At 42.7% G+C, this 27,552-nt stretch overlaps 1 protein-coding gene across 1 annotated transcript in view; it reads right to left on the bottom strand.

Moving 5' to 3' along the window:
• Positions 1–27,552, bottom strand: part of ATP9B (ATPase phospholipid transporting 9B (putative)) — a 255,314-nt gene that overhangs the window by 172,896 nt on the left and 54,866 nt on the right. Inside the window, exon 5 of the mRNA XM_040433993.1 lies at positions 24,235–24,311. Coding sequence (XP_040289927.1) covers positions 24,235–24,311 — 77 coding nt within the window. The remainder of the gene's footprint in view (positions 1–24,234; positions 24,312–27,552) is intronic.

The raw sequence follows: 27,552 nt of genomic DNA, 5'->3' as shown, positions 1-27,552 counted from the left end.
TCCTCTTCAAACAGCTGATCAGTGGGGGTGCTGGGTGTCAGACCCCCGACAATCAGGTATTGACGCCCGAGGATTGGTCCTCAATATAAATCACTGCACAGCCCCTTTAACACATATTTAGCATACCCTAGATTTTAAATAAATGCACATACCCAGAAAAAAACTACTGTGTGTAAATTTGGCATATTGCTAAAAGCCTTTTTCTGTATCGAGCACGGGCATCTCCCATGTCCTCTTTTTTTTGTCGGCCAAATGAAAACACAATGGAAAAAGAGCGAAGTTTCTCAGCAACCAGTGCCCCGAGCTCAGGTCAATGAATGATCCGGTAGAAATGCAAAAAGCAGCAAAGGATGGATTCTTTAAAAAGCGTTCAAACACTGAGCGTGATTTGTATGCCGATCGCTATTCTGGCGCCCTGAGATGCAGTCTCGAGATCTACTTCTCCCTCCCTATCATATGTTTTGTGAGCAATTATTATTACCACAAACACATGAACCAGTGATTGAAAAATGAGGGGGATTATGATGAAAAGGAAAAAAAAAATCACAAGAGCATCCATTTCAAGTGCAAAACTTAGAACATTCAGTTTTGTCTACTGTTGAAATAAAAAAAAAATCAGTCCTTCAGTGTTAATTTAATTTAAGGTATTTTGTGGTATTATGGCTACAGGTACATAGGTGGTAAAGTTGCAAAAGACACAAGTCGATAAAGTCCAAATTATAAAGCCTCATTGATTTTTAGCCAAAACCAGGTGCAGATCTTTCTCTCAGGGCTCACGTACATGACCATATATTTGAGCCCTGGCCTTTTTTGTACTGCATCACGGATGCGGACCCATTCACTTGAATGGGTCTGCTATCCGGAAGGTCTGGTGTGGAGCGGAGGCACCGAACCCTATGGATGGAGTGCTTCTGTGGGTTTTCTGTTCGTGCCTCCACACCTCAAAAAAGTGGTACATGTACTACTTTTTTGCAGTGCGGACCGTCGGATGCGGATCCCAGACCCTATTCAAGTGATTGGTTTCGCGTCCATATGCGGCGGCCCTATGATCGGTGCCCATGCATTGTGGACCACACGGGCCTGGCCGGCACACGGTCATGTGCATGAGCACTTATGTCTCTGGAGGCAATAACTGACCAAAAGACTGACGTTGTGAATGAGGCTTATTTGTACAACAGTGTTGATCCAGAGGAAGGCAAAGAAAAACCTCCTATGAGGCTGATGCTAACTGCCCCATATTAACTGCTTCCCAATCGCACCACGTAAATATACATCCGTGGTGTTGGGGGAAGTGTATAGAGCAGACCCCAGAACTGAGCCCGTTCCATATGCGATGGGTGCCAGCTGACACCTGACTGCAAAGACCGGAATCGCAGATAATTCCAACCCCCAGGGATGACACACTCAATAGCGACCATGGCATCTGGGGGATAGTCAGATGGGGATACCCTCTGGCCTCCAAGTGATGAAATTGGGGGGTGCAGAACAATTGCTAATGGGTATAGAGAATTCCCGTAGACTTCAATGGGATGGCTCCCTTCTATTTAGGTGAATAGGAAGGTGCCATCCCATAGAAGTGAACAGGACGGAATCACTGTAATTACACCTGATCACCACCGCAGGCAGTGCTCACACAAGCGCTGCAATCTCTTCAAAGAGCTATTCGGCAGGGATGCCGGGAGTCGCCCCCTCCCCCGCTGATCTGATACTGATGATCAATATAAAAAAAGTGGACAACACCTTTAAGGTGTTTTTTTTTTTGCAACATTATTTTCAATACTGGTGTCAATATGGCAATACATGTGTACACAATGAGAACACTTTCAGCAAGGACTAAATATTTAATTACTTTCGAATACTCGGGAGGATATGCTGATTCTCAGCTGTCATCAGCACACACATTTTAACTAGCTTTAGATGCCCAAAAGCCAAACCTACAGGGGGCTAAAAGACAAATATGTAATATCCAAACACTTGTACATCCATTTCCCCAGTGTTAATTAGCTTTCATAAATGACCTTTACCATTGACAGCGCAGAGACTGACAAGGTTCAAGAAATATCTATACAGACAGAATTGATTACAGATTTGTGAACGCTGCGGAGCGAAGCGGTTATTATACATAATCTGTGCCGGCTGCCCCGCCACATCCAGCAAATAATGTCATATGCTTCAAGTGGAAAACACTTTTACAACTCAGCGGGGGATTTGCTGTAAAAAGTTGCTGATTAAAGCTCCTTCCTATTTAGAATGCAAATCATTATTTCGTTTGGAAAATGAAATTATTTGGATTATATGTTAACGTCCTAAGGCAACGAAAGCTTTTAGGCTAGGTCTACACGGCGACATGTGTCGCGCGACACATAGGGCAGAACTACACTGCGACATTAATGTCGCGCAACAATATTTATAATGGTGGTCTATGGTGTCGCACTGCAACATGCGACATGCTGCGACTGTGACGCGATAGTCGCAGAAAAATCATGTCGCAGTATGTCGCAGTGCGACACCATAGACCACCATTATAAATATTGTCGTGCGACAAAATGTCGTCGTGTAGACCTAGCCTTAAAGTACTGCAATAAATCCACATTCCATTTTTAACTTTGACACTAAAAAACATCAGAAAATATGGACTGTTCAATGAATTATAGGGAACCTGCCATCGGGATTTTGTGTATAGAGCTGGGGACATGGGTTGCTAGATGGCCGCTAGCTCATCCGCAATATCCAGTCCCCATAGCTCTGTGTGCTTTATTGTGTAAAAAAAACGATTTGATATATATGCAAAATAATCTGAGATGAGTCCTGTCGCTGACTCATCTCACATACAGGACTCATCTCAGGTTAATTTGCATCTGTATAAAATCGTTTTTTTTTACACAATAAAGCACACAGAGCTATGGGGACTGGGTATTGCGGATGTGCTAGCGGCCATCTAGCAACCCATGTCCTCAGCTCTATACACAAAATCCCAGTGACAGGTTCCCTTAAGAACCAAAAGAGGGAATGTATTTAAAGGGAACCTGTCACTATCTCATCGCAGAATAATATAGGGGAAGGCAGCCTGATTTTAGTATAGTTTCCATGAAATCATAGTTTTTCAGGTGTAGTGTAAACCAAGCCTGTTTGAGTCCTCAGTATTCATGTGCTGTGAGCTTCCCACAAATGTGATTGACAGCTCCCTCCCTATTACGTCTGGAAGAAGAAAGCTGTCAGTGTTGGGTGGATCGGGGAAGCCGGCAGCTCATAAACACGCAGGACTTCTGAGCTCATGCACATCACTGAGAGGACGACTACCGACTCATGCCACACCTGATAAACTGCGATTCAATGAGCCCTACTGACAAGTGACAAAGCACAAAAATTACAGTGTCTGTCACCACTTCATGCAGCCCTCGGGGCAACAAAAACCTGGTGACAGATTTCCTTTAATCCTGTCCACTGCTTAGGGCATGTTCATGTAGATTTCTGTCATCTTTTTAGTTTTGTCATGTAAATGAAACCACAGTAGCGAAGTACCGAACACTACTTCAATTCACACTTTGTAGAAATGCATTTTTTAGGCATTTTGGCCTTTTCTTTTAGTATGGTAAACTGCAGCTACAGCTATATGTCTGTGGTTCTTCACTGCCATTGAATTCAATAGGAAAAAACGTGGGCATCCAAAAAATAATAATAAAAATGACTTCTATAACACAATGATGCTTTCTACCAGGCTCGGACTGGCCCACAGGGGTACAGGGGAATCCCCCCGGTGGGCCCCTGAGCAAGGTGGGCCCCTAGTTTCCCATTCCCTGCACAAGTGGCACATAACACAGTAGACTTACTGCACTACATACATATATTCAATGTACAGCACCTCAACCAGCCTATGTTCATCTAAAACACTTGTTAGATTATTTATTATATTTGAATGTATCCGTATGGTGGGCCCTAGGTACCCCAGTCCGACACTGCTTTCTACTAATTCATGTTAACAGGTAGCAGATACGATGCATGTGACAAGGACATGTTCACACATGGTAGATATACTGTGGATTTGCAGTCAAGGATTTTCTTGTAGCAAAGATCTCATCCACACGCTGCAAAAGGTATATCTGCAGCATAAACTGACCTGTAGTTCTAATTTGAAATCTGAGGATGAAGTCTTTTTCGCATAAAAAATAATAATAACTGTCAGATGACATGCAGAATGTAAAAATAAATTCCCCATTAAAAGTGTCCTGTCTGACCTAGGAAGAAGTACATCAGCGACTTAAAAAGATTAAAATAGACAAATGGCCAGGACCAGATGGCATACACCCCCGTATCCTAAGGGAATTAAGTAATGTCATAGCCAGACCCTTATTTCTGATATTTGCGGACTCTATACTGACAGGGAATGTCCCACAGGATTGGCGCATGGCAAATGTGGTGCCAATATTCAAAAAGGGTCCAAAAACAGAGCCTGGAAACTATAGGCCGGTAAGTTTAACATCTGTTGTGGGTAAACTGTTTGAAGGTTTTCTGAGAGATGCTATCTTAGAGCATCTCAATGGAAATAAGCAAATAACGCCATATCAGCATGGCTTCGTGAGGGATCGGTCATGCCAAACTAATTTAATCAGTTTCTATGAGGAGGTAAGTTCTAGACTTGACAGCGGCGAATCAATGGATGTCGTATATCTGGACTTCTCCAAAGCATTTCGCACTGTACCACATAAAAGGTTAGTATATAAAATGAGAATGCTCGGACTGGGAGAAAAAGTCTGTATGTGGGTAAGTAACTGGCTCAATGATAGAAAACAGAGGGTGGTTATTAACGGTACACACTCAGATTGGGTCACTGTCACTAGTGGGGTACCTCAGGGGTCAGTATTGGGCCCTATTCTCTTCAATATATTTATTAATGATCTTGTAGAAGGCTTGCATAGTAAAGTATCAATTTTCGCAGATGACACTAAACTGTGTCAAGTAATTAACACTGAAGAGGACAATATACTACTACAGAGGGATCTGGATAGATTGGAGGCTTGGGCAGATAAGTGGCAGATGAGGTTTAACACTGACAAATGTAAGGTTATGTACATGGGAAGGAATAATGCAAGTCACCCGTACATACTAAATGGTAAAACACTCTGTAACACTGACATGGAAAAGGACCTAGGAATTTTAATAAACAGCAAACTAAGCTGCAAAAACCAGTGTCAGGCAGCTGCTGCCAAGGCCAATAAGATAATGGGTTTCATCAATAGGGGCATAGATGCCCGTGATAAGAACATAGTCCTACCACTTTACAAATCGCTAGTCAGACCACACATGGAGTACTGTGTGCAGTTCTGGGCTCCTGTAAACAAGGCAGACATAGCAGAGCTGGAGAGGGTCCAGAGGAGGGCAACTAAAGTAATAACTGGAATGGGGCAACTACAGTACCCTGAAAGATTATCAAAATTAAGGTTATTCACTTTAGAAAAAAGACGACTGAGAGGAGATCTAATTAATATGTATAAATATATCAGGGGTCAGTACAGAGATCTATCCCATAATCTATTTATCCCCAGGACTGTGACGAGGGGACATCCTCTGCGTCTGGAGGAAAGAAGGTTTCTACACAAATATAGAAAAGGATTCTTTACGGTAAGAGCAGTGAGACTATGGAGCTCTCTACCTGAGGAGGTGGTGATGGTGAGTACAATAAAGGAATTCAAGAGGGGCCTGCAAGTATTTCTGGAGTGTAATAATATTACAGGCTATAGCTACTAGAGAGGGGTCGTTGATCCAGGGAGTTATTCTGATTGCCTGATTGGAGTCGGGAAGGAATTTTTTATTCCCCTAAAGTGGGGAAAATTGGCTTCTACCTCACAGGTTTTTTTTGCCTTCCTCTGGATCAACTTGCAGGATAACAGGCCGAACGGGATGGACAAATGTCTTTTTTTGGCCTTATGTACTATGTTACTAATTCATGTGGATTTTGTTGTGGTTTTTGCTATGGATACATGGCAAAATCATCAGCAGTATTTTCTGTTGTGTTTTCGTTCCGTGTGCACGTATTCTTACAGTACCAGCAAAGCGGATGAGATTTTAAGAAATCTCATCTACACTCTGCAGAAAAAAATCTGCAGTGTAAAATGACCTGCAGTACGGATTTTAAATTTACATGTCAATTTACGCTGCGGATTTCAACAGAGGATTTCACCCTTTGCAAGGGATAGGAAGGTTTTACTATAATTTTTCTTACATTAGATTTTCTGGCCATAAACATCAATGTCTGAACACCACAAATACATAACATAAATGAGCTTAGGCACTACCCAGAACAGAGCCAGCTCTGCAAAGTCTCAGTTTTGGAAAAAGTTTTGTTGCAAAAGTTGGAACCCAAAGACCCACACATTCATAGCACATGCATAATACAAAAAACCGCGAGACACATGGCAGCAAAAGAACAGACATGTAAGGCTACTTTCACACTAGCGTTTAAGTTTGCCAGTATTGAGTTCCATCATAGGGTCTCAATACCGGAAAAAAAAAAAATATTCAGTTTTGTCCCCATTCATTGTTAATGGGGACAAAACTGAACTGAACAGAACGGAATGCTCCAAAATGCTTTCCGTTCCGTTTAGCTGCGTTCCCATACCGGAGAGCAAACCGCAACATGTTGTATTTTGCTTTCCATCCTGGAATGCAGAGCAAGTCAATGGGGACAGATCCGTTTTCTCTGCCACAATAGAAAACGGATCCGTCCTCCATTGACTTTCAATGGAGTTAATGACGGATCCGTCTTGGCAATGTTAAAGATAATACAACCGGATCTGTTCATAACGGATGCAGATGGTTGTATTATCAGTAACCGAAGTGTTTTTGCTGAACCCTGCCGGATCCAGCAAAAACGCTAGTGTGAAAGTAGCCTAACAAAACACATTTTTTATTTATTTTTGGCTCTTTGCTATACCACTATTATCAAATGGATGCCAGGTCTTAGTGGGGCACTAGCTCAGGTAGCCCCACTTCTCTCCTAAACAACCTGCATAAAGCAATTCTCCACCTCCAGACACTGGATCCAAGTGTTTAAAGAGTAACTAAACTTTTGAATAAAATTTTTATATGATGTCCCTGATGCCCTAATAATAATTTTTCTAATATACTTTATTAATGAATTTTGTATTTTTATAACAGTTCCCCCTCCCAAAGCGCACCATTTGCTGTGCGCTTAAAACTGACATTTCTGTACACTGCTGACTGCTCAGGCTGTAGACATCTTATGAATGGGGCCACAGCAGTGAGTACAGGCAGGAGTGCACATTGCTGCTCCTGCCCGTGCCCCCCCCCCCCCCCCCCGGAGATTTACTAACTCCTGGCATAACACATGGGTACCCTGTAACCATGCGCTGTGCCAGGATTAGCTGAGCGGAGCGGGCTCCTGCCTGTGCCTGCTTCGCTAAGCTAAGAGCTGACAGGCAGTTATCTTAGCTTAGCGAAGAAGGAGCCCGCTCCGCTCAGCTAATCCTGGCACAGCACATGGTTACAGGGTACCCATGTGTTATGCCAGGAGTTAGTAAACCTCCGGGGGGGGGGGCACGTGCACTCCCTGCGCTGCGGCCCCATTCATAAAATGTCATGTCCGTACTCTCAGCAGTCAGCGCTGTACAGAAATGTTAGTTTTAAACGCACAGGGAATGGTGCGCTTTGGGGGGGGGATGTAATAAAAATACTAAATACATTAATAAAGTATATTAGAAAAACTATTATTAGGGCATTAGTAACATCTTATTAAAATTGTATTCAAAAGTTTAATTACTCTTTAAGGAACTAGTCACACTGTCATACTTAAAGGGGTTGTCTATGAGAAGTATAGAATGTGATGTAAAAATGAATGAAGGCAGCAAAAGAGGCAACATGGACAATCACAATACATTAGTAAGCGCCTTGTATTAACTTTCTCTACATGATAAATGCCACCTGCTGAAGTGAGACAACCCCTTTAAGAAGAGATGAGAAAGGAGCACATACAGGCCCTTCTTCTTTGTAAGCCCTTGTTAATATGGCTTTAAAATCATATACTGCACATTTTATAAAAAGGAAGTTTGTCGTTAGTGCTCTGATTCATGCAAACACCCAGGAAATAACTTAAAAATGGTGTCACTGAGTTTTTTTCCGCATTTTTTAATGAGAGACTGCACAGCAGGTACTGAGATCTGTTCATTCCTTCATGTAACTGAGGGCAAATGTTTAGGCACCACCGGTTAAATTGTATGTTTCAATGTGTCTCTCTGCACAGTGTGCGATGGGGGATGGTTACAAGACTAGCGTGAGAATAACATGATTTGCAAACTGGTGATTAGAATAGGGTCCTGTTCACGAATACTATGTGCAGAGACGTGATTTCTTTGAAACACTAGCACTGATAAATTAAAGGGGTTGTGTCACGTCAGCAAATAGCATTTATTATGTAGAGCAGGGGTAAGGAACCTCCAGCCCACGGGCCGCCATTTCATATGGCCCCCGGCCCCTTGCCAGAAAATGCTAATGACCACTTCCATTATGGAAGTGGACATTAGCATGCGGGGGGTACAGGAAGGTGAGAAGAGCGCACTGTTAAAGCCACACTTAAATTAGGGCATTTAAGATACACTCTGGTGTTCCGAATCAATGTACCCTCAGGGGGTTAAAGCGAACCTTTCACCTGGATTTCACTTACTAAACTATCAAAAGTACCTTATAGATCATCCTCATTGTGTTAGCACACGGTCTTGTCCCGCTTTTCTGTGATGTATATGCATGGAAAAATCGCTTTATAAAGTACTCTTCTACTGTGACTTGTGGAGCTGGAGAAGTCAAGGGGGTAGCCCTTCCCTCACTCCAGGCTGTAACTCCCCTGCCCTAACCCCGCCTCTCTGCAGTCTAACTGACACCCGGCTCAGTCGCCGGGACTGCGCTTGTACAGGCGGCGCATGCGCCGTCGGACTCAAGCGCGATCCTGTAACTGAATCGCGCGTGAGGAAGAGAAGGCAGGCATCGGGGACGGCGCATGCGCGATTCAGTTACAGGATCGCGCTGGAGTCTGACGGCGCATGCGCCGCCTGTACAAGCGCGGTCCCGGTGACTGAGCCGGGTGTCAGTTAGACTGCAGAAAGGCGGGGTTAGGGCAGGGGTGTTACAGCCTGGAGTGAGGGAAGGGCTACCCCCTTGACTTCTCCAGCTCCACAAGTCACGGTAAAAGAGTACTTTATAAAGCGATTTTTCCATGCATATACATCACAGAAAAGCGGGACAAGACCGTGTGCTAACACAATGAGGATGATCTATAAGGTACTTTTGATAGATTAGTAAGTGAAATCCAGGTGAAAGGTTCGCTTTAAATATCCACGCGTGGTAGAAAGACTGAACACTGACACAGAAGTTGGTCAAAGCAATCTCTCTCTCTAACTTTTATTACATGAGGTAAGCATATATATATCTTCAGAAGAGGGCAGTCCTCACTGAGACACAAACCATTGTTTCATTGGTCAAAGAGAAAAAGAGATAAGAGAAACAGAGATAACACTCTTAACATCTGCGCAGTGGGTACCACCTTGGAATGTTAAGCTAATGTAAACATCTAAGGGTCTCCATTTTGTAATGGTGGACAGTCTAACAATACTACTGCTTACGTCATATGTGACACTTCAAAGAGGTGCTTCTCTATAGGCAGTGAACAACATATATCATCAAGTCATATGATTGGTTTACACATTCCACCACACTCCATGGGACACCTGCAGAAAGGTGAGAAATCAGACACTGCCCACAGCACAGCCCTTTGCCCCCCTTCCTCACCTCTCCGGCTTGAGACAAAGAGAGGGGTGGGAGGGAGGCACTTGGAAGAGAAAAAGTTTAACTCATTACAGTCCTAGATATACAAAAAAAATATAGAATAAAATTCACACATCTTTAACAGTCAAATTCACATATATTTAACAGCACTGCTAGCTGTACTCACCTTCCCTGGTCTTCTTACCGCCCCACGCTGTGTCCTGTCACTTACAGTGTCAGGATGTAGTGCACGTAGACACGCACTATGACCTAACGTCGTGTGCTGTCAGGTCCCAGTACAGCGCGGTGGGAAGAAGACCAGGGAGGGTAAGTGCCGTCCGGAGCTGGAGAGGTAAGTTTATTTTTTTATTTATTTTAAATGTCTGATCTGAGGTCTGATTGGGGCTGCTCTGAGGGTGGGGAGGGTCTGATCTGAGGCTGGGGAGTCTGATGGGGCTGATCTGAGGGTGGGAAGTGTCTGCTCTGAGGGTGGGGAGGGTCTGATCTGAGGCTGGGGGGGTCTGATCTGAGGCTGGGGGGGTCTGATCTGAGGCTGGGGGGGTCTGATGGGGCTGATCTGAGGCTGGGGGGGCTGACAGGGGTCTGATCTGAGGTTGGGGGGTCTGATCTGAGGCTAGGGAAGGTCTGGTGGGGGTCTGATCTGAGGTTGGGAGGTCTGATGGGGGTGTGATCTGAGGCTGGGGGGTCTAATGGGGGCTGATCTGAGGCTAGGGAGGGTCTGATGGGGGTCTGATCCAAGGTTGGGAGGTCTGATGGGGGTGTGATCTAAGGCTGGGGAGGGTCTGATCCTAAGCTGATGTAGTCTAGGGGGTCTGATAGGAGGCTGATGGAGGTGGGGGGCAGATCTGAGGCTGAGAAACAGACAAAGGTAGGGACAGTTGCGAAGAAAGAGGCAGGGACAGTGGCAAGGAGAGTGAAAGCTGGGTGAATCCCTCTCTGGACCCCTCTGGGATGAGCTTGGCTGCCATTAATGCCAAATAAAGAACTAAATATATAACATTCTTAACTTAAATATTAGACAGCTGTATGTGGTCAAAATGGTGCCTGTACTATGTGTAATGTATAGTGCAGGTGCCATTTTGTGCTGCAAGATACAGCGCTCTAGATTTTTTTAATTGAAGCGCAATTTCTGTAACTAACCCCTAAGTCAGTAATATGTTTGACCAAATACAGGGAGTGCAGAATTATTAGGCAAGTTGTATTTTTGAGGATTAATTTTATTATTGAACAACAACCATGTTCTCAATGAACCCAAAAAACTCATTAATATCAAAGCTGAATATTTTTGGAAGTAGTTTTTAGTTTGTTTTTAGTTTTAGCTATTTTAGGGGGATATCTGTGTGTGCAGGTGACTATTACTGTGCATAATTATTAGGCAACTTAACAAAAAACAAATATATACCCATTTCAATTATTTATTTTTAAGAGTGAAACCAATATAACATGTCAACATTCACAAATATACATTTCTGACATTAAAAAACAAAACAAAAACAAATCAGTGACCAATATAGCCACCTTTCTTTGCAAGGACACTCAAAAGCCTGCCATCCATGGATTCTGTCAGTGTTTTGATCTGTTCACCATCAACATTGCGTGCAGCAGCAACCACAGCCTCCCAGACACTGTTCAGAGAGGTGTACTGTTTTCCCTCCTTGTAAATCTCACATTTGATGATGGACCACAGGTTCTCAATGGGGTTCAGATCAGGTGAACAAGGAGGCTATGTCATTAGATTTTCTTCTTTTATACCCTTTTTATGCCAGCCACGCTGTGGAGTACTTGGACGCGTGTGATGGAGCATTGTCCTGCATGAAAATCATGTTTTTCTTGAAGGATGCAGACTTCTTCCTATACCACTGCTTGAAGAAGGTGTTTTCCAGAAACTGGCAGTAGGACTGGGAGTTGAGCTTGACTCCATCCTCAACCCGAAAAGGCCCCACAAGCTCATCTTTGATGATACCAGCCCAAACCAGTACTCCACCTCCACCTTGCTGGCGTCTGAGTCGGACTGGAGCTCTCTGCCCTTTACCAATCCAGCCACGGGCCCATCCATCTGGCCCATCAAGACTCACTCTCATTTCATCAGTCCATAAAACCTTAGAAAAATCAGTCTTGAGATATTTCTTGGCCCAGTCTTGATGTTTCAGCTTGTGTGTCTTGTTCAGTGGTGGTCGTCTTTCAGCCTTTCTTACCTTGGCCATGTCTCTGAGTATTGCACACCTTGTGCTTTTGGGCACTCCAGTGATGTTGCAGCTCTGAAATATGGCCAAACTGGTGGCAAGTGGCATCTTGGCAGCTGCACGCTTGACTTTTCTCAGTTCATGGGCAGTTATTTTGCGCCTTGGTTTTTCCACACGCTTCTTGCGACCCTGTTGACTATTTTGAATGAAACGCTTGATTGTTCAATGATCACGCTTCAGAAGCTTTGCAATTTTAAGAGTGCTGCATCCCTCTGCAAGATATCTCACTATTTTTGACTTTTCTGAGCCTGTCAAGTCCTTCTTTTGACCCATTTTGCCAAAGGAAAGGAAGTTGCCTAATAGTTATGCACACCTAATATAGGGTGTTGATGTCATTAGACCACACCCCTTCTCATTACAGAGATGCACATCACCTAATATGCTTAATTGGTAGTAGGCTTTCAAGCCTATACAGCTTGGAGTAAGACAACATGCATAAAGAGGATGATGTGGTCAAAATACTCATTTGCCTAATAATTCTGCACGCAGTGTACAGCAGTCAAACTTTTAAGTTGACAATTTGGTATGGCCCCCGAATGATGTTACAAATATCCAAATGGCCCTCAGCAGCAAAAAGGTTCCCCACCCCTGATGTATTGTGATTATCCAAGCCAGCAAAGGAGGCAACATGGAAAATCACAATACATTAGTAAGTGCCTTGTATTAACTTTTTCTACAAACCGGATTCCAAAAAAGTTGGGACACTATACAAATCGTGAATAAAAACTGAATGCAATGATGTGGAGGTGCCAACTTCTAATATTTTATTCAGAATAGAATATAAATCATGGAACAAAAGTTTAAACTGAGAAAATGTACCATTTTAAGGGAAAAATATGTTGAATCAGAATTTCATGGTGTCAACAAATCCCCAAAAAGTTGGGACAAGGCCATTTTCACCACTGTGTGGCATCTCCCCTTTGTCTTACAACACTCAACAGACGTCTGGGGACCGAGGAGACCAGTTTCTCAAGTTTAGAAATAGGAATGCTCTCCCATTCTTGTCTAATACAGGCCTCTAACTGTTCAATCGTCTTGGGCCTTCTTTGTTGCACCTTCCTCTTTATGATGCGCCAAATGTTCTCTATAGGTGAAAGATCTGGACTGCAGACTGGCCATTTCAGTACCCGGATCCTTCTCCTACGCAGCCATGATGTTGTGATTGATGCAGAATGTGGTCTGGCATTATCTTGTTGAAAAATGCAGGGTCTTCCCTGAAAGAGATGACGTCTGGATGGGAGCATATGTTGTTCTAGAACCTGAATATATTTTTCTGCATTGATGGTGCCTTTCCAGACATGCAAGCTGCCCATGCCACACGCACTCATGCAACCCCATACCATCAGAGATGCAGGCTTCTGAACTGAGCGTTGATAACAACTTGGGTTGTCCTTGTCCTCTTTGGTCCGGATGACATGGCGTCCCAGATTTCCAAAAAGAACTTCGAATCGTGACTCGTCTGACCACAGAACAGTCTTCCATTTTGCCACACTCCATTTTAAATGATCCCTGGCCCAGTGAAAACGCCTGAGCTTGTGGATCTTGCTTAGAAATGGCTTCTTCTTTGCACTGTAGAGTTTCAGCTGGCAACGGCGGATGGCACAGTGGATTGTGTTCACTGACAATGGTTTCTGGAAGTATTCCTGAGCCCATTCTGTGATTTCCTTTACAGTAGCATTCCTGTTTGTGGTGCAGTGTCGTTTAAGGGTCCGGAGATCACGGGCATCCAGTATGGTTTCACGGCCTTGACCCTTACGCACAGAGATTGTTCCAGATTCTCTGAATCTTCGGATGATGTTATGCACAGTTGATGATGATAGATGCAAAGTTTTTGCAATTTTTCGCTGGGTAACACCTTTCTGATATTGCTCCACTATCTTTCTGCGCAACATTGTGGGAATTGGTGATCCTCTACCCATCTTGGCTTCTGAGAGACACTGCCACTCTGAGAAGCTCTTTTTATACCCAATCATGTTGCCAATTGACCTAATTAGTGTTAATTGGTCTTCTAGCTCTTCGTTATGCTCAAATTTACTTTTTCCAGCCTCTTATTGCTACTTGTCCCAACTTTTTTGGGATTTGTTGACACCGTGAAAATTGGAATCAACGTATTTTTCCTTTAAAATGATACATTTACTCGGATTAAACGTTTGATCTGTCATCTAAGTTCTATTAAAAATAAAATATTGACATTTGCCATCTCCACATCATTGCATTCAGTTTTTATTCACAATTTGTTTAGTGTCCCAACTTTTTTGGAATCCGGTTTGTACATAATAAATGCCACATGCTGAAGTGAGACAACCCCTTTAAAGGAGTTGTGTACTGGGCTTATATTGACCTATCCTCAGGACAGGTCATCAATATCAGATCAACGTGGGTCTGACTCCCGGCACCCCTGCATATTAGCTGAATAGGTGGTGGTACTTTTGTGAGACAAGCGAGATGATGCACAGGTAATCTTAAAGCACCGTTTGTGTGAGCACCGCCTCCTCTTCAAACAGGCAATTGCCATGGTGCCGGGAGTCTGACTACCGCTGATCTGATATTGATGACCTATTATAGGTAATATCTAAAGCTACTTTCACACTAGCGTTTTGGCTTTCAGTTTGTGAGATCCGTTCAGGGCTCTCACTAGCGGTCCGAAACGGATCAGTTTTGCCCTAATGCATTCTGAAGGGAAAAGGATCCGCTCAGAATGCATCAGTTTGCCTCCGATCAGTCACCATTCTGCTTGCAGCATTTTGGTGTCCGTCTGACGAAACTGAGCCAAACGGATCAGTCCTGGCACACAATGTAAGTCAATGGGGACGGATCCGTTTACTATGACACAATCTGACAAATTTGAAAACGGATCCGTCCTCCATTGACTTTCAATGCGTCTTGGTTATGTTAAAGATAACAAAAACTGATCCGTTCTGAACGGATGCAGACGTTTGTATTATCTGAACAGATCCGTCTGTGCAGATTCATGACGGATCCGCACCAAACGAGAGTGTGAAAGTAGCCTTATACTGCTTAAGAGTTTACACTGTTATTTTGCAGACCAGATATTATTTACATTTTCTTCTAACCATTTGCAAAACGTATTTTATGTGAATAAGTAATCCAGATATCAGCAGACGCAGATTTAGTGTGCAGTATAATATACTCTGTATGGACTAAAGTATTGGGACACCTACACATTACCCGTTCAGGGGCTTTTATTATATCCCATTCTAAATCCATAGGTATTAATATGAAGTTACCCCCATGACCTTTGCAGCTAAAACAGCTTCCATTCTTCTGGGAAGGCTTTCTACAAAATGTTGGAGTGTATATTTGGGAATTTGTGCCCATTTATCCAGAAGAGCATTTGAGAGGTCAGACACTGATGTTGGATGAGAGGGCCTAGCTTCGAGTCTCCATTCTAGTTCATTCCAAAGGTGTACGATGGGTTTGAGGACAGGGCTCTTTGCTGACCAGTCAAGTTCTTCCACACCAAACCATGCATGGCTTGTGCACTGTGGGACAGAAAGGAGACTTTCCCAAACTGTTCCCACAAAGGTGAAATGATACAACTGTCCAAAATGTCTTGGTATGTGGAAGCATTAGGCTCCATTCAGACATCCGTAGAATGGGTCCGGAACGGGTGCGGACCCATTCATTCTCTATGGGGCCGGAGGAGATGCGGAAAGCACACTATGTGCTATCCGCATTGACGGAGCGCGGCCTCGATCTTCCGTTCAGCAACAAAATAGCGGACAAGATGGGCATTTCTATTGGGGTGCCGGCCGTCTGAATGGAGCCTTAAAGGGATTCTGTCACCACAAACCTTGACATGAAAGCTTCCCCATGTGCAGATGTGCACTTGCCCCCATATGTCAATGCTTTTGGTCACATCTTCATATAAGCTAAGCATCACAAGAAATAAGCATTTAACATTTATGTTAATTAGCCAATTAGGCTCCGTTCATCTTGTCTCCAGGCTTTGACTGACAGGACCAGGCCGTGAAGACGTACTCATGCTGGATGAACACGGATCGAATCCATATTTTGAGTCTGTGATATGTGGACTGCAAAATGCATATGGTCGTGTGAATTGCCCCCAAGGCCGAGTTCACATCACAGTTAAATGTTTCTATTGTTCTGTTCCGCCTGAGGAGCAAAACAATGGAAACAACGGAAGTGCTGGATAGGGCACATAACTGACCTGAATGGAGCTGAACACACTCCATTGACTACAATGTAGTCAGTTCATTTTCTGATTTGCGGGGCTATTTTGTCCGGTCTTTATGACAGATTCTGCAACGGAGGCTGTGAATGGAGCCTCCGATGCAGATATTGACTTGTCCTTAGAGTTGCCTTTATTTTGTTGTACTATTTTTTACCAAAAAGTACTTCCTTTATAACATAGCAAAAAATGAGAATTAAAACCTACACTTCGCAATTTTATATATATATTTTTTTAAGTTACACAGCTACCCTTAAGGACCCAGACAATTTTCACTTGACGGGGGTATTGGTTAGGCATGGTTCGCCTCGTCTACATACCTCAATACATTCCCTTGCATTCCCTTCCACCACCATTACACCTCTCTGTCACCATTCCCCGAACCCAATAAGATTTGGACCACCAACTGGAATGTAATGGCCACAGCAGCCGTTTATTAAATAACAATTATACAAATAACCACAACAATAATACTGATAATCCCCAATGGGGGAAGGTCCTTGAAGCCCCAAAAACATCGAGCTGCCGAACCAGGGTGAGCCATTCTTGCCTCCAGCCGTAACCCCCAGCTCAAAGGCACCACCGAATTACCCCCCCCCCCTCAATTCACCACAACCGCTCGATCCACCTGGGAGTCCAGCCCCAACCGTGGGGCCCCCCCAATGTCCTCAGATTCCACCGAGACCAACTCCAAGGACCCCCCCCCACCGCCGTGACATAATTAAACTCCACAAAATAACCCCTCCCCTTGCTCCAACCAAAATTCCCCCAACAACAAAGGGAGGGGTGGGTGGGAGCTTCACTTCTACCTAAAATGGCACCCTGCCTTCTTCCTCCCTGCCTATTTAACCCCTTAACTCCTCCCCCCTTACTCAAACTGACCTATCCTAACGCCCCCACCCTTTGTCCCCACCAAATCTGCTAACTCCAGGCTCACCAACCAAACCCCCGTCATGGGGGCCTCCCGTAAAGGGGGCTCCGCCCCCCCTCAGTCCGGCCATTGCTTTTCTCTCTGCTTTCCAAGGGCCATAACTTTTTATTTTTCTGTTCACATACCCGGATCACTGCTTGTCTTTTAATGACACCATTTAATTTACTGTATCTTGCATTGAAATACAGGAAAAAACTCTAAAACGGAAGAAAAACGCTATTTTGCCTTGGTTTGTTGGGCTTTGCGTTTTCTATAAAAAGTCTCTTATTTGCCATATTCTGACACCCAGAAACTTTTTTTTTATATTTACATATATAGAGCTGTGTGAGGGCTTGTTTTTAGTGGTGCGAACTGTCGTTTTTATTAGTACCATTTTGGCATACATGTGACTTTTCGATCACTCTATTTTTTTCAAGAGGCGAGGTGATCAAAAAAAGGGAAATCAACGATTTTTATACTTTTGTCCGTTATAATGTTCACCACGCACGATAAATTGTTCTATATTTTACTAGTTAAGACATTTTCTGACGTAGCAATGCCAATTACCGTGAGTTAGGTTTTTTTTGCGTTTATTTTTATATGTAATTAGTAAAGGAGCGGATTTGAATTTTTATAATTTTGTTGTTTTTTATACATTTAAAAATGTTTTATTTTTCTTTTACTACCATTTTTAATTCCTTCAGGGTAAAGATAATGATCTATCCTCAGGATAAGTCATGATCACCACATCGGCTGCTCATCAGTCACTCTCACTGGAGCTCCTGTGAGCGCAGCTGGCTCCCAACAGCTTTCCAAGCTGAGCTCCATCCACACTATAGCAGCTGTGCTTGGTATTGCAGCTCAGCCCCATTCACTTCAGTGGGAGACTGAGCTGCAACTAGGTCATGTGACCTATGTATGGTGATGTCACACGGCTTACAAAAAGGCTGTGGCTCTCATGGAGCAACAGTCTCTTCTAACAGCTGATGGGCTGGGGATCTGGCTGTAGGACACCTTCCAATCTGAAATTGATGACTTATCCAGAGAATAAGTCATCAATATAAATTACCAGATATGTCCTTTAAATATTTTTTCAGTTTATAAACTAGCCAATAGAAAATGCAAAAGTAAGTATGGACTGTTTAAAGGAGTTAAATACAAAATGCTAAACTTTGTAATATCTCTGAAGTTAAGTATATTACAAAGTTTATTAGGGTAGGTTCACATCTGCGTATAGTAGGAGCCTCTTTCACACATTCCATCAAATTTGCCAGAAAAAAAAAAAAGCTCACAAAGCTGCAGTAAAATGATTGACACTGGGATGGAAACCATTACAAGTCAAAAGGTCCATCGGCCACCACTATGTTATGTCATGTGAGGGATCTGTCACATCATTGAATTTCATTTTTCTACTCCTATGATTGAAAATAAATGCCTAACTCTTAAAGCAGATGTGAGCCTAGCCTGATCTGAATGATTTGACAAGCAAAACTGTATTATTCTGTGCTTGTTGCCTTTTGCTTATTTTGTCTATACTGAACATTTGACCCACACGGGACCTCACATTTACAGCACAATAAAACCTTAAATCCCCAACAGCCTCAGTAAGAGTGGACACGTGCAATATACATAAGCAATGCATCACCTGCCATAGTTCATCACACACTAACATATTTTTTCCAATTAGAAACACAAATCAATATTCCCCAGAGATTGCCATGATTGCTTCAGGCAAGTCATATTATCCTTTCTCCCTTAATATCCTTGCTCTTTCAGCAGATTAATAAGAACTACAAAACAGCTATATGCCATGGAAACACATGAATACATTCCATGTGGAACTACTTCACTGTTATCGGTACCATGCTCATAACACCCTACAGTAATTGGCCTGGAATTAAGACTGTGTACACTCTATTTCATCTTGAATAGACAAAAACTGAAAAGCAGGTTTTGGTGTGCACCTTTAAAGCAGAGTTAGGCCCCTTTCACACGCGGGTGCAATGCGTGACGTGAACGCATTGCACCCGCACTGAATCCTGACCCATTCATTTCAATGGCGCTGTGCACACGAGCAGTGATTTTCAGGCATCACTTGTGCGTTGCGTGAAAATTGCAGCATGTTCTATATTCTGCGTTTTTCACGCAACGCAGGCCCCATAGAAGTGAATAGGGCTGCGTGAAAATCGCAAGCATCCACAAGCAAGTGCGGTTGCGGTGCGATTTTCACGCACGGTTGCTAGGAGACAATCGGGATGGGGACCCGATCATTATTATTTTCCCTTATAACATGGTTATAAGGGAAAATAATAGCATTCTTAATACAGAATGCATAGTACAATAGGGCTGGAGGGGTTAAAAAAATAAAAATAATAATATAACTCGCCTTAATCCACTTGATCGCGCAGCCCGGCTTCTCTTCTGTCTTCTTCTTTGCTGTGCACAGGAAAAGGACCTTTGATGACATCACTGTGACCATCACATGGTCCGTCACATGATCCATCACCATGGTAAAAGATCATGTGATGGACCATGTGAAGAGCGCAGTGACGTCATCAAAGGTCCTATTCCTCAAAGAAGAAGACAGAAGAGATGCCGGCTGCGCAAACAAGTGGATTAAGGTGAGTTAAGTTATTTTTTAATTTTTTTAACCCCTCCAGCGATGTTTTACTATGCATTCTGTATTCAGAATGCTATTATTTTCCCTTATAACCATGTTATAGGAGGAAATAATTACATCTACACAACCTTGAACCCAAACCTGAACTTCTGTGAAGAAGTTTGGGTCTGGGTACCACATTCAGTTTTTTATCACGCGCGTGCAAAACACATTGCACCCGCGCGATAAAAACTGAACAACGTAACGCAATCAAACTCAAAACTGACTGCAATTGGGTACCTACTCGCGCGGGTTTGCTGCAACGCATCCGGACACGCTCGTCTGCAAGGGGCCTTACAGTAACTAGCTATGTACAGCGGCAATACTGATATGCTTCCAACTAAAAGGACCAACTTCATTCTTAACATAAATCAATTGTAAAAATCCAGAATGTCAGTAGAATTGGTGGGCAGTCAGGGCACACTGTCGAATATCCAGGCAACAGATCCAGAGAAAAACAGAGCGGTCAATAGACAGAATGCTCCTTTCACTTGTATGGGAGTTACAAAAAAGGCCGAGTAAGGCCTCCTGCACACGACCATATGGCTTTTTCACTGTTTTGCAGTCCGTTTTTCACGGATCCGTTGTTCCGTTTTTTGTTTCCGTTTCCCCGTTCCGTTTCTCTGTATGGCGTATACAGTATACAGTAATTACATAGAAAAAATTGGGCTGGGCATAAAATTTTGAATAGATGGTTCCGCAAAAATGGAACGGATACGGAAGACATACGGATGCATTTCCATATGTGCTCCTTTTTTTTGCGCACCCATTGACTTGAATGGAGCCACGGAACGTGATTTGCGGGCAATAATAGGACATGTTCTATCTTTGAACGGAACAGAAAAACGGAAATACGGAAACGGAATGCATACGGAGTACATTCCATTTTTTTGCGGACACATTGAAATGAATGGTTCAGCAAAAAACGACCCGTAAACGAAAAAAAAAAAAAAAACAAGGTCGTGTGAAAGAGGCCTAAGTGTGCATGCTGGGAGTTGTAGTTTCACAGCAACTGGAAATCCTAAGGTTGCTGATCCCCGTTGTTGGCTAACAGGATGTACAAGGTCATCACTATAGAGTTTACATAAGGCAATGTGGTGTTTTATCAATCCAGAAAAGAGTGGCATATGCATCATGCGGAGAAGCTATAGAACTGCTGTAAAAAGGTCCTGCAAACTCTATTTAAAAAGGACCCTCCTGTAGGTTTCAGTAAACGCATGCATTCCTCGTCAACCAGCCATTCCCCTGGTCTGTGTCAGATCTAAGTGTATGGGACCAGTGTATGAGGTACTCACACACTTCCTGGGAGAATAAAAGAGGAACAGCATGGCTTTAAAGCTGGATTAGTACTGGCTGTTGTATGGCTTGCTAGATGAAGATCGGGGGACGAATACATAAAAAGTGGCAATTCTGGTGTTGGTTTATTTTTTTATGACATTCACTGTGCAGGATAAATAACATGATAATTTTATAATGTGGGTCGTCACGGAAGTAGTGATACCAAATATGTAGATGGAATGTAATTTTTTTTTTAAATAATATATTATTAACTATTTTATTTACCATCGATTAATCCTACAAGGGGACTTGGACATGTGATCCTTTGATCACTTCTATCATGAACTGTACTACTTGTGTAGTACAGTGTAGTATACTGTCAGAAGCATACTGGCACAGGCTGATTCATCAGGCCCCCAGCAGCAGTGTACAGACATCGGCACCCTGCAATATCATTTGCAGGAGTTCCAATGCCCAAGAAACAGAGCTCCCTCCCTCTAAAACACTTAGATGTTGCAGTCACTATTGACCACTGCATCTAAAGGCTTAAACGGACCAGTGCTTCTGGCAGTCATACGAGAGCCAAGCTCCTGCAGCGCTTATTCTAGACCATCATATAAAGGTGGTGGCATAGAATAAAGCCCATTAATGACCACTGTAAAAACGCAAATCGGCAGTCATCAAGGGGTTATATTGGCAACACGTTTGTAAAATCTTTAAGTTCCAAGAAACTGAACTAATTGTTTGAATGGAATTCTCATCAGAGTCTGGACAGTTAATGTGGCCCTCCTCCAGCCCGTAGGGAATCTAGTCTTCATGAGAAATAGACAACAGTGATGGACAGTTTATGCTGGCAGAGACCATCAACACATTAGACAAAACAGCCGTCCACGTTCACCACTAGCTGCCCGTTTCAGACATATATTGACAGTTTTGCTTTCCTGAGGCAAATTACTAAAACCATCCTGTTCTTCATTTCTGGGGAAGCTTCAATAGATGATTCATTATCCAAACGACAAAATGTCACATTAACTCCTCCTTCTGTGCTGAATATGCCTAAAATACTTATGCAAGGGTATATTTAGGCTTCTTGTAAAACCTGCAACGTCTTGGCAATGACACTTGTTCACTTATGCTGAAACATGTAGCATCATATAAAGCTTCCTAAAAGGAGTATGTCACCCCCAAAACTGGTTTCAAGGTAAACATACCGCCATGTAGGGTAGGTCCCCCAGAAATATAACCATACCTTTCTTGTGAAAATATGGTCCTCAAAGTCCCAGAATTGCTTCTGTTTATTTTCATGCAAATAAGATCTCTCTCTACAACTTTCACGCCACCTGCACTTTGAATGACTTTAGGAGAAGTCAGGGCCAGGCCTGATCACATTTACACTGCCTGGCCCTGTCAATCAAAGTGCACCGAACGCAGCAGTTTCAGAGAGAGCAGAGCCTCTCAGTGTAACGGCAACGCCCCCATTGCTCCTAGAGGCTCATTTCCATATATTAAAACTTCCTTTTTCTCAGCAACGCAGGAACATATGAACACGGGACCAACATAGATGCCTTCAGCTGCCAAGCGCACATGCAACAGGTCAGCCAGTTTCATGGACTCAAATCTGCTGACAGATGCCCTTTAATGCTAAAATTCCCTCAAAGGTTCGGCCATTGATATCAGCTCACCGCTTATTTCAACAGAAATTATGAATGTGGCAATAGTCGGATCATCACATTTTTTCGACTATCTAAAAGTCAAATGCACTATTACTAAATATGTGTGAAAGCAAGACATTACATGGATGCATTGTATAGCCGACATCATGTGAGCCATTAGGGAATATTATAAGGATGCAATTTAAGAACATGAGTCCAAAAAACTCCAGTCACTCAAGATAAAATGACTTGAAGCTCTATTTCAGCAATCCTTAAAGGGGTTTTCCGATGTTTTTATACTGGAGGACCAATCTTCAGGATAGGTCATCACTATCAGATCGATGGGGATCTGACACCCGGGACCCCCTCCGATCAGCTGTTTGAGAATGCACAACACCTATTACAGTGCCTAGAAATTATACGTGTGAATAGTTTAAACAACTACGCAGACTTTGGGGGAGATTTACCAAGACTGGCATTACCATACGCCAGTCTTGATCTTCTGTGCACTGGAGTTAGATGCACCTAATTAATTAAGAGGCACATACCACACTCCGTGAGCCCGAAACTCAAATCTACGCCAGCAATCCAATCGTACGCCACTTTCTAGCATAAGTTATAGTAAATCTGACAGGCCATGATAGACTTTGCCTCCTCCACTAAACCTGCCCCTTTCTTGCCACTTTAGAATTTGGGGGTGCTATCTCTCCTTGGGGAGAGAGCGCCTTAATCGGCCGATGAGATACTGATGACCTATCCTGAGGATAGATTAGGATAAAAATCTCGGAAAATCCCTTTGAAACAGATGTCCAAGTGAAACAAACAGGAACAAAAAAAATGCAGCTTAAGGCTACTTTCACACTAGCGTTTTTTGCGGATCCGTCATGGATCTGCAAAAACGCTTCCGTTACAATAATACAACCGCATGCATCCGTCATGAACAGATCCGGTTGTATTATGTCTTATATAGCCACGACGGATCCATCATAAACACCACTGAAAGTCGATGGGGGACGGATCCGTTTTCTATTGTGTCAGAGAAAACAGATCCGTCCCTATTGACTTACATTGTGTGCCAGGCAGGATCCGTCTTGCTCCGCACCACATTGCGGACAGAAAAACGCTGCATGCAGCAATATTCCGTACACAATGGGAGCGCAACCAAACAGAACCAAAATGCATTCCGTTCTGTTCAGTTTTGTCCCTATTGACAATGAATGGGGACAAAACGGAAGCGTTTTCTTCCGCTATTGAGATCCTATGACGGATCTCAATAATGGAATTGAAAACGCTAGTGTGAAAGTAGCCTTACATGTTTCAGATGCAGATGGCACCCTTAGTCAAAGGACAGCCATAGCAATTGAAGAGTGGTCATCTTTTGTAATAACTTTGGTAAAAATTCACCAATACCAATTCACACTAGGTGTCTCTTCATTCTGCGGTGTCTTAAAACAATTTTAAATTTTGGATATATTTTGAAATCTTACCTTGTTTTTTGGATTAGATGTATTCATTACGCTTCTTGTCTCCTTTCCGGTATAAATTACAACACCTATTACAGTGCCTAGAAAATATAAGGGTGAATAGTTTAAACAACTACGCAGACTTTGGGGGAGATTTATCAAGACTGGCATTACCATACGCCAGTCTTGATCTTCTGTGCGCTCGAGTTAGATGCACCTAGATTTTTTAAGAGGGACATACCACACTCCGTGAGCCCGAAACGCAAATCTACGCCAGCAATCCAATCGTACGCCACGTTCTGGCATAAGTTAAGGTAAATCCGACAGGCCATGATAGGCTCTGCCCCCTTCACTAAACCCGTCCCTTTCTTGCCACTTTAGAATTTGGAGGAGAGAGCGCCTTAATCGGCGTGAGGAGACTTATAGGCCATACATGTTCCTCTGGAATTCTGGGCCGAAATAGATGCAAATGAGCTCTTGTCAAGCTCTGCCTCTACCTCTGGCATTAGAGGCAGAGCTTATTAAGAGCTCATTTGCAACCCTTTCTTGCCACTTTAGAAAAATGGTGAGAACCTCAAAAAGTTGCAAATCATGCTGCATATATGGTGTGCACCACAACAGTGGCGTAAAAACATTGATAAGTGCTCCTTAATAATTTGTTTTGCAAATATCTGGGTATAGTAAGCAATTTAACAGAGCAGCACTGCAGACTTACCTTCATCTGTCTTTCCAGACATCTACACGGTAAGTCTGCCGCTCCATGCAGTGTTACACCACTGATACGTCTTAAAAAGGTGAATGTTAACACCTTGGGCCTAGAGTAGTTATATAGGTTGTCATCCAGCATACCCTGATATACATATACTGTACCTGACAAAAGTCTGAACAGAGCTTTAACAACTTGTCAGAAGAGGACAGCCCAAGTAACTGAAGTAGTCAGGATACTCATTATTACCCATAAGACCTTACACTTTTCATTGCTTAGCATCTAATAAATCGCTGTAGACATACTGTAACTAGGCTTTTTATTACATGGATCAACTGGAACAAAATAATTAAAAGGGCATTCCCACCTTAGATATTTATGGCAGGATATTCACAGGAATATGCCCACCATTCTGCATGGATACCTGATATCAAGAATAGATGATGTCGAACTTCTCATATACAATATCATGTAGGTTTTCATAACTACATTTGCCCCAAATATGAAAAAAGTCACTTAAAGAGAACCTGTCACCATCAAAATGTAGTGCAATCTGCAAGCATCATGTTATAGAGCGGGAGGCGCTCAGCTGATTGATATATAGTGCTTTAGGAAATATTTAGTAGAAGTATTTTATTCAATTAGATCTCTGCTCTTTCCGAGCTCAGTAGCCTAAGTGGGTGGTCCTATCAATGACTGACAGCCTTCCCTGTATACATAGATGATAGTCAGTCAGTGATAATACCTCCCAAAGAGGCCGGCGCTCTTTCCTATAGTGTGCAAGCACAACCACCACTGGTTGGTGGTCATAACTAGTGTTGAGCGAAGCGAACTTCGGAAGCTTCATCCAAAGTCGCTTCATTCAAAACTTCAGAATAATACTCTATAGAGATTCTTCTCCGTACAGTATTAGAATGTAAGAAGTAAGTTATTTGCGAAGTGGCGCGTGACTTCATTAAATACATTTGGAAATACATTTTTAAAGTGAAAAACCACTTTAAAACTTAAAAACCAAACTCAGTTTCGGTTCCGAAGTACTAGTCGGAACCAAAGCCAAGTTCAGTTTCAAGTTTTAAAGTGAATTTTAACCGAAGTTATTCAACAAAGTCACGCGAAACTTTGCAAATGACTAACTTCGGCTCATCGGAGCCCATACATTCTAATACTATACGGAGACGAATCTCCGTACAGTAATATTCCGTTTAGAAGAAACTGACTTCGGATGAAGCATCCAAAACTCGCTTCGCTCAACTCTAGTTGTAACCCTGGATATAAGCCATGTATAAATAAAAAACGAATCAAGCCAGCAAAGGAGGCAATATGACAATCACAATACATTAGTAAGTGCCTTGTATTAATTTTGTCTACATGAGAAATGCCATTTCCTGAATTGAGACAACCCCTTTAATTCATGACCCCACCCAACCCTTGTTTGAACTTGATGGATTTATGTCTTTTTTCAACCATACTAACTAGGGTACTATTGGGGGAAGCCATCTTGTCTGAGCTAGTGTTAACACCATTTAGAGACATACTTTACAGCAGCCACAACGGGAACCTTTGATTTCTATAGAGGGAGGGAGTAGATAAGCTGTGGCCAGAACCTATTGTGTATTGTGGATTCTGTGTTATCTATACAGAGGTGTTATCTGTCATTGAAAAGTAATCTGTACAGAACAGGAAGTGTTAAGGCCCTTTTACACTGCTCAATGGAGCAGGCCATTGTGGGGAAGGAAGAGTTCCTTCCCGACAATCACCTGTTCATTAGTGGAGGTGACCACTACATTTATATGCAGCGATCCCCTCCACAGTATGGAGAGGAGCGATCGCTAAGGCCATAGCTCAACCCCATAAAGAGAATCATTATTTGTGGCAGCAGAGTGCTGTTTAGACAGCACAATAAGCTGCCAATAAATGACCATTTAAGTGACCGCACCAACAAGCTATTACCCAATAAATGAGTGTAACGTAGCTGCAACATGCAGAGCACCGACCCATGGGTATGCACCATGATGCGGCATGCACATGGTCGGTAAACATGTTTTGCGGATTCGCAGTTTCCAGACCGCAAAACATTTATGGTTGTGTCAATACGGCCTTAAAGTTAAGGGGGTATCTGTCCTTCTAGAACAGCTTTAGTAATCTGCAGTTCCAATTCTGACTAATGTGCAAGACAAACTCCTACTCTTTAAATCACCCAATATAATATTTAGTTTCAATCACTGCATTCATGGCATAACAGGTTTAATAAACCAGAGCTTCAAAGTTGAAGAATAATGTTAAATTTGGATTTTTCTGCTTTTTTTTATAAATGTATTTTATTCAACAAGCGGGTTATGGCTGCTACTCATTTGCTATACTAACCTGATGTTTTATAGGTCTTGTCACACCAGTATTAATTTGAGTCGTCTTGAACAAAAATTGATATAATGAAAGATTGACCTAACAGTTTTATAATAGAGACTTGGCCACTTTCCATCTCCTATACATAAGTGTCTTCCCCATCACTTCTGTACAATGAAGCAACTGATCAATACTTCCATCTTAATTTCCCAATGCATTATGTCTGCCTCTTTCAGGAGATAAATGTGCTATTAATATTAGATGAACATGATTGCAGGGCCACTGACAAACTT

This window comes from Bufo bufo, chromosome 5 (assembly GCF_905171765.1).
Source record: "Bufo bufo chromosome 5, aBufBuf1.1, whole genome shotgun sequence".
Lineage (NCBI taxonomy): Eukaryota > Metazoa > Chordata > Amphibia > Anura > Bufonidae > Bufo > Bufo bufo.
This window is presented reverse-complemented; position numbering and strand designations above follow the sequence as displayed.